The 8,837-nt window shown below is 42.6% G+C and overlaps 1 protein-coding gene across 1 annotated transcript in view; it reads left to right on the top strand.

The window, feature by feature from the left end:
- The first annotated feature begins 724 nt into the window (after positions 1–724).
- The window catches only part of C2CD5 (C2 calcium dependent domain containing 5), an 86,094-nt gene continuing 77,981 nt past the window's right edge, over positions 725–8,837 (top strand). The window contains exons 1-2 of the mRNA XM_029285913.1: positions 725–820; positions 8,244–8,330. Coding sequence (XP_029141746.1) covers positions 731–820; positions 8,244–8,330 — 177 coding nt within the window. The 5' untranslated portion in view covers positions 725–730. The remainder of the gene's footprint in view (positions 821–8,243; positions 8,331–8,837) is intronic.

Below are 8,837 nucleotides of genomic sequence, written 5' to 3'. Positions count from 1 at the left end.
GAATAAATAAACTTTTATCTGGTGGTCGGACCCAAATTGACAGCGCAAGGCAGAAAAACCTCACAATATTTCAGGCCTTTCCCCACAGGAGCCACGAAACAACAACGCCCTTGACGTCTGCAGCACGATCATCTGAGCCATCGATCACTCTGGGTCTTCCACGCAGCCTGGTAACCTAGGCAACCACAAAACAGGTGCCCATCGAGAACCCGGCATTCGATTACCAGGCCTTTCGCTAATCCCTTTCCCCGTTCTCTCTCTGGTTTGGATAACGGTTTGAGTAGATTCTGAACCGCCGCCCTCTGAACCGCCGCCCGAAGGCTATCGACGCGGAAGCGAACGTGAAAAGCCCGTTAAAATAAATAAAATTAGTCAAGGATCGGGAATGACGCACCGCCCGAGCAACGGAACCCAAGGCGAGGGCACCGCGCACGCGCACGCGCACGGGAGGGGGGGACTCATCGGGCCGCGAGTCGAGGGGGAGGAAAAAAAAAAAAAGAGGACGTTATCCTAGCACTGCGCACGCGCAGTCTTGGGGCGAAAGCGCGGAGGAAGCCCCGGCGGGCCGTCGCCGTCCCTTGCCCGTGTGAGCGCGCGCGCGCGCGCGCATGCGCCCCGGCGGCCTTGACCCGGGTGCCTTCCTCCTGCCCGCTTCTATGGAAGAAGCGCGTCGCCCGTTTGCTCCGCTGCCGCCGTCGGGGAAGGAGGCGAGAGGCGGAGCGCCGGGAAGATGCCGGGAAAGCTGAAGGTCAAGATCGTGGCGGGGCGGCACCTGCCTGTCATGGACCGAGCCAGTGACTTGACGGACGCCTTCGTGGAGGTCTGGCGGGGAGGGGCTTTTCTGCACGGCGCTCCGCAGCAGCAGCAGCAGCAAGGAGGGGGGCATTACGTCGTCACTCCTCCTCCCCCCCCTCGCGTATTTGCATACTTTTGCATAACGCCCGCGAAACTGGTGCTACAGATGCGCCTGGTCCTGCCTCCCTCCCTCCCTGCCGCCTACTTCAAGGCAGGGAGGAGGGCAGCAGTTTTTCCCTCTTTTTTTAGATGCCTCAGGGGAGCTCGATCCCGAGCAGGGGTCTTTCCGGGTGGGGTTCCCATCCCTGAAACTTGAGATCCTCAGTTGGTAAATTGTGCAGGGTTTCCCCCTCCAGCCACGACTTGTTTCTTATGGTGATGATGATGATGATGATGGTGATGATGTAGTAGTGTATATTGGAGGTGGTTCCCCTTTGAGAGCTGAATGCAACGGAATTTCATTTTAATGTATGCTGATTAGTGTACATTTAAAGTGAGAATAAAGTTATTCCCTTCCTTCTATTCTATTCTATTCTATTCCATTCCATTCCATATTCTATTCCATTCCATTCCATATTCTATTCTATTCCATTCCATTCCATACTCCATTGCATCTATTCTATTCTATTCTATTCTATTCTATTCTATTCTATTCTATTCTATTCTATTCTATTCTATTCCATTCCATTCCATTCCATATTCTATTCCATTCCATTCCATTCCATTCCCTGTTCTATTCCATTCCATTCCATTCTATTCCATTCCATATTCTATTCTATTCTATTCCATTCCATTCCATTCCCTATTCTATTCTATTCCATTCCATTCCCTATTCTATTCTATTCTATTCTATTCTATTCTATTCTATTCTATTCTATTCTATTCCATTCCCTATTCTATTCCATTCCATTCCATTCTATTCTATTCCATTCCATTCTATTCTATATTCCATTCCCTATTCTATTCCATTCCATTCCATTCTATTCTATTCTATTCTATTCTATATTCCATTCTATATTCCATTCTATATTCTATTCTATTCTATTCTCTACTCTACTCTACTCTACTCTACTCTACTCTACTCTACTCTACTCTACTCTACTTTGCTATCTACTCTAGTCTACTCCATTCAGTCATGTCCGACTCTTGACAATTCTATAGCCCAGCTCTGTCCGCATCTTCTGATCTTGCACTGCTTCTTTGAGTTTTTCCATGCTCTGGCTGGTGTCAGCGTCGATGGAGTCCACCCATCATATATTTTGGTGGCTTGGTGTCTGTTTACCGCTAACTCTTCCCAACATAATTGCTTTCTCCAGTGAAATCCCCTGCGGGACATGGCCAAAATGTAAGAAGCAGTTTTGTGATTTTGCTTTCTGGTGACGTGTCTGGTGTTAAGAGCTTCAGGACTTGTTTGTTAGTCACTTTTGCTGTCCAAGGAAAACACTGGAGCCTTCCCCAGCACCACAGCTCAAACAAGTCGATTTTCTTCCTTCTTGCTTTTTTAAGGTCCAGCTTTCACAATCATAGGTATCTACGGGAAACATAATAATAATAATAATAATAATAATAATAATAATATATAATAATAATAATAATATATAATATATAATAATAATAATAATAATAATAATAATAATAATAATAATAATAATAATAATAATAATAATAATAATAATAATGTTGGAAGGGACCTTGGAGGTCATCTAGTCCAACCCCCTGCTCAGGCAGGAAACCCTATACCATTTCAGACAAATGGCTGTCCAGTCTCTTCTTAAAAACTTCCAGTGTTGGCGCATTCACCATTTCTGGAGGCAGGTTGTTCCACTGGTTAATTGTTCTGTCAGGAAATTTCTTCTTAGTTCTAGGTTGCTTCTCTCCTTGATTAGTTTCCATCCGTTGCTTCTTGTCCTGCTTTCAGGTGCCTTGGAGAATAGCTTGACTCCCTCTTCTTTGGGGCAGCCCCTGAGATATTGGAACACTGCTATCATGTCCCCCCTTGTCCTTCTCTTCATTAAACTAGACATACCCAATTCCAGCAGCCGTAGAGCACACTAACCTACATTTGGTTGCCAGGCTCCTCTCCTTGCTTTCCCATATTCATTTCTTATAGTAGATGGCCCTATATTTCTTATATACTATCCCTTTTTTTAGTACCCTATTTCTGCAAATTACATTGTGTACAATTGTAAGAGGTAGAAGCTGGAGTGACAAATATTTGCAAAGTTGAGATAAATCATGTTATAGATCAGGGGTCCCCAACCTGTGGTCCGCAGCCGACTACTGGGCCCTGGCCAGCGGGCTGCGGAACAGGCTGACCAGGGCGTGCACCTGTGTGCGCTGCTGCCACGGTGAAAACGGGACACTGCAACGAAAATGGGATGCCACAGGGCAAAAACGGGGCGGTGCTAGCGAGTGTCACATAGGCGCTAGCACCGCCCCGTTTGTGTCACGCGTGCTCACGGCCCCATTTGTGTGTGCACACGCGCGCATGCGTAAAATGCTTCCCCCCTCTCTTTCCCTCTGGTCCACCCACGGAAAAAGTTTGGAGACCTCTGTTATATAGATGGCTATTCTCAGCCAGGTGGAGATAGACAGGTAGTCCTTGATTTACGACCACAGTTGGGACCAGAATTTCCATTGCTAAGCAAGGTGGTTGTTAAATGAGTCGTGCCTGATTTTTTTTTATCTTTTTGCCAAGGTTTGTTAAGTGAATCATTAACTTTTCAAGCACTGCAAGGCTGCTACTTCCATTTCAAATGGTCGAGGTGTTAATGAAAAGGGAAGGAGTTATGCAGAGATTTCAGTGATGCTTCTTATATGGAAGTTATTTTGATGCACATGTTATATAAGAAGCAGGAATTTTGAGAGGAATTAGTCTCTACTGTGCTGTCTTGTAAAATAAAAATGGAAACTCGGTGCTATTACTTGGGGTAGCCAGGAAGCTGTAAGTGGGTGTACTACTCAGATGTCTGCGTAGGTCAGGGGTCCTCAGACTTGGCCCTTTTATGACTTGTGGACTTCAACTCCCAGAATTCCTCAGCCAGCGTGCCTGGCTGAGGAATTCTGGGAGTTGAAATCCACAAGTCATAAAAGGGCCAAGTTTGAAGACCCCTGCTGTAGGTTATAACTGTAATCCCCTTCACTGGCTAGGAATCCTGGGAATTGTAGTATCAATACTTATGAAAATGTAAAGGTTTTGGCAGGCTGATTTAAATTTATTTGTTTTGGTTTTGGAGATTATGATACCTTTGAGATAATGACCTGTGCTGGTAACAGAAATGTCTATTAAGAATTCACAGATAGAGATAAATCAGAAAGAAATTAGAAAGATTAAAGAGTTTGTGACCGATTGCTAAAGAAGTATTTGGTAGAGATTAAAGAATCGAGTTTTAGTAGTGACAACATTTCTGGCATCAAGAATGTCACTAATATTGATGGATGTTGGGATGGAATGAAGTGAAGCAATTAACTTGGAGAATATTTAAAGTATGTTGGGCTGTAGAGTTTTGTTTGGTTTAGTTTTGCACACACCCTAGAGATTGGAGATACCTTGTGGGCAAGGTAGGGAAAAGGAAAGGTAGAAAAATGTAATTAGAAGCCTCTTTATCCAGCAGCAATTTTTTCCTCATTATTGTTTGCGCATGGAAACAAACTCGAAGGTTGCATTTACATGACACGTTGATCTTACTCCTGGAAGGAAGGCTTAATTCATGGATGGCCCATACTGAATTCATGCACATGGATGCAGACAGCAGAGAAATGAGAGCCTTATAAAATGGAGCTGTTCCACTTGAACTACCTCTAGATTTTTCTTATTATTACTATTTTCACAAATGCATCCACCCATAGATTGGTGGGAGTGGGGAAGTGACTGGCAGAAACAGGCTGGGGGGGGAATGTGCACCCCCACTTCTGGTGCTTTGACCCATTTAGGATGATACCATAACATTTTCCGGGACTGTGTTCAGAATGACTGGATTAGGATCAAATTAGGACAGTGCTGGCATTTCAGCTGATCTATTTGCTCTTTATCTGAGATAATCAAACTGTGCTTTGTCAGTTTTTGGCACATTTTTTTTTAAGCAAAGATATTTCATAACAGTGTATTTGGGAGAGCCTTTAAGCCAGGAGGAGGGCCCGACCTTGGTGACTTTAAGACTTGTGGACTGTTGGCAGGGGAATTCTGGGAGTTGAAGTCCACAGGTCTTAAAGTGGCCAAGGTTGGACACCTCTGCCTTAAAAAGCCCAACCTGATGAACAAGATCACATGTGTTGTCCATTCCTTATTGCTCTTTCACCAACTTCAGTTATTCCTACAGGATTGTGCATGTCATCTGAGCCAGATCAGCTACCATTTCCAGAATGGGAAATAAGAATAGATCTTACTTTTGAATGTGGCTTAGCAGACATTCAGAACTGACTGTTATTCTAAAACCAGCCTGCTTAATTTGATGGTGGTGGTGCTTAGTAAGCTATGCAAGGAGAGGGTTCAAAGGAAGATTTAAGAGAGCCATCTGTTGTGACCAGAGGGTGTCATCTATGTGAACTTGGAGTCCTCTTGGGTCAGTGTGATGTGACTCTTAACAGCTTCAAAATTAAACCTAGTCCAAAGTCAGCCAGTGAGCCATAATACTGCCTCTGAACGCTTCCTTCATCCTGCCTGTCTGCCTTTAAACGCTGAAAACCCTCTGACAAATATGTTGATCAGGCTGTAAAAAAACAGAATAAAACCAAAACAGAAACCATTCAGACGCATGATGATCAGGCAGTGAGATTGTAGGTGAGACGCCATGTGTTTTCACATAGAAAATAATCGTCTTTCTTCAATTTTTCCCCTATTCCACTCTGTAGTATGTATGCAATTACGGGTAGTCCTCGAATTAAGACCATAACTGAGCCCAACATTTCTGTTGCTAAGTGAGATATTTGTTAAGTCACACACACTGACTTCAGTTGGATGTGTTCTCACTAGCCCAGGGGTAGGCAACCTTGGCTCTTTTATGACTCGTGGACTTCAACTCCCAGAATTCCTGAGCCAGCGTGGCTCAGCTTGGAAACCTCTCCCTTTCCCCTCAGCATGGCTGGCTCAGGAATTCTGGGAGTTGAAGTCCACGAGTCATAAAAGAGCCAAGGTTGCCTATCCCTGCACTAGCCTAAGTTAAATCTGAATGGCCTCAAGTTTACTTGTGATCTTTCTTTCCTCCTCTCTCTTTAGCTTGTCACCTGCTGGTGTCTCTGGGACTTGGGAATCCTTCAATGAAAAACATTATTTGCAGCCTTCTGACTTTCTATCTTCTGAATGTCCCAAAATGTTGCATTTCTTGCTTTGTGAGGCTAAAGATTGCTTAGTGATTTTCCATCTGGACTCTTATAGTAATTTTTGAGATGGCTAAGGAGTTGTAATAATAATAATAATAATAATAATAATAATAATAATAATAATAATAATAATAATAATAATAATAATAATAATAATAATAATAATAAAAAGTTGGAAGGGATGTTGGAGGTCGTCTACTCTAGTCCAACCCCCTGCTCAGGCAGGAAACCCTATACCATTTTGGACAAATGGCTGTCCAGTCTCTTCTTAAAAACTTCCAGTGTTGGAGCATTCACCGCTTCTGGAGGCAGGTTGTTCCACTGGTTAATTGTCCTCACTGTCAGGAAGTTTCTCCTTAGTTCTAGGTTGCTTTTCTCCTTGATTAGTTTCCATCCGTTGCTTCTTGTCCTGCCTTCAGGAGCTTTGGAGAATAGCTTGACTGCCTCTTCTTTGGGGCAGCCCCTGAGATATTGGAAGGCTGCTATCCTGTCACCCATGGACCTTCTCTTCATTAAACTAGACATACCCAATTCCAGCAACCGTCTCAGGCCTTAGTGATTTTCCATCTGAACTCTTACAGTAATTTGTTGACAAGCTCTTTTTTTTTTAACCTTTGTCCTGTTGATTTGTGTGGTTCTGAACTTTTCCTGATTCACTTATTATATTTGACTAGATCTTGGGAAGGGTTGCTAGTGTGCACAGATAGCCCTCGACTTACGACCGCAAGCGAGCCCAACATTTCTGTTGCTAAGCGAGACCTTTGTGAAGGGAGTTTTGCCCCATTTTACGACCTTTCTTGTCACAGTTGTTAAAGTGAACCTTGCAGTTGTTAAGTTGTTAACAAAGCTGTAAAGTGAATCTGGCTTCCCTATTGCTCGTTAGAAAGTCACAAAAAGTGATCCTGTGACCTTGGGACCCGGCAACTGTCATAAATACGAGCCAGTTGCCAAGCATCTGAATTTCGATCATGTGACCAGGGGGACGCTCAACAGTCATTACTGTGAAAACCGGTCATAAGGCACCTTTTTCAGGGCTGTTGCAAGTTCAAATGGTCACTAAATGAACTGTTGTAAGTCGAGGACTACCTGTACAGGAATGGCCAATTACCTGAATCATTTGATTGCAGTTCATTTGCTTGAACATTCCCTTTAATTATATAATCAGGGTTATTTCGCCTTCCCTCGGGTCAGAAAGCCCATAACCGCATTTTAGAGCAGGGCTCTTCAAACTGGGCCCTTTTATGACTTGTGGACTTCAACTCCCAGAATTCCTCAGCCAGCGGGAGTTGAAGTCCACAAGTCATAAAAGGGCCCAGTTTGAAGACCCCTGTTTTAGAGGGTTCTGCCATCTAGCTTGAATTATATGGGATTAATTCCCTCTTGAATTACATTTCCTAAGATTTTCCAAAGGCTTTTTGAAGATATCTTTTTATGGAGATTTTATGAGTCAGAAGAACATTAGCTTTCAATGGCAGTATTTGATTTACTGATTACCTTAGGCTGTGGTAAGATTAGATAATATTTGTTACATTTATTATTATGTTGTCTTGCTTTCTATATTGTTCATGCAGAGTTGTGATTTCCAATGATTTGTCCTGAGCTTCAGTATAATCACAGACCAAATAACAATATTATGGTAGTACTAAATACAACTGAGGTGTTTTAAAATAATGGGTTGATGCCAGCAAGGGTTCTGATAACACCAAAGAATGTCATTGCTATATTGCTTTTAGATTTACTTATTTATTTACATCGCCATCTTTATTATATTTGTAAATAACTCAAGGCAGCGAACTGTAAGAATATCCCTATATTGTCGATATCATCGTTGCCTTTAAGGCATTGTTTGATAAGGCTACATTTCTAAGGAGTAAATTTAATGATAAACAGAAGAGAATGGAAGAAGATAGTGTATGTAATAGTTAAGAAATAGTTGTTGCTTTATATTGTTAAGAAAACTATAATAATGATGGTCCATTCAACTGAATGGGAAAGTGATATGCACATTAAGAAATTAGGTTCTTCAAAAGACTTGCATAATATTGTTTAAGAAATATTATAAATGGAATAAAATGCGAAGACAAAAGTGGTTTTGTTTTTAATTTTCCATACGTTTTTATATTTTTCAGGTAAAGTTCGGAAATACCACATTTAAGACAGATGTCTATCCCAAATCTCTCAATCCTCAGTGGAACTCAGAGTGGTTTAAATTTGAGGTAAATAGACAAATGCACACACAAACACACACAGAGACATACACACACACACACACACATACATCCTAATAAATAGAATTTATTGATAGGCTCAAAGGCAGAATTATTATGAAGCTGGCTCTCCATTTCTGGTGCTCCTTTCCTGGACCAAAAATGCACCATTGGGAAGAGACGTGTTTTGGGGAATGGGGGAAAATGAGAAAACGGGAGGGACAGCTGTCAAAGTGGCTAAGAAAAAATATGAAAAGAAAAGACTGGGAAGATGAGCTGGTAGGCTGGTTGAATATTGTCCTTGACTTCCAAAAAGCCCTGTCCCCCACCCTCGTCCTATCTGCCTAGGCCAGGGGTAGGCAACCTTGGCTCTTTTATGACTCATGGACTTCAACTCCCAGAATTCCTGAGCCAGCCATGCTGAGAGAGTTTCCAAGCTGAGCCATGCTAGCTCAGAAATTCTGGGAGTTGAAGTCCATGAGTCATAAAAGAGCCAAGGTTGCCTACCCCTGGCCT

Source organism: Protobothrops mucrosquamatus, unplaced genomic scaffold, assembly GCF_001527695.2.
Source record: "Protobothrops mucrosquamatus isolate PMUCROS unplaced genomic scaffold, P.Mucros_1.0 scaffold2486, whole genome shotgun sequence".
Lineage (NCBI taxonomy): Eukaryota > Metazoa > Chordata > Lepidosauria > Squamata > Viperidae > Protobothrops > Protobothrops mucrosquamatus.
Note: the sequence above shows the minus strand (reverse complement) of the source record. Positions and strands in the feature narration are given on the sequence as shown.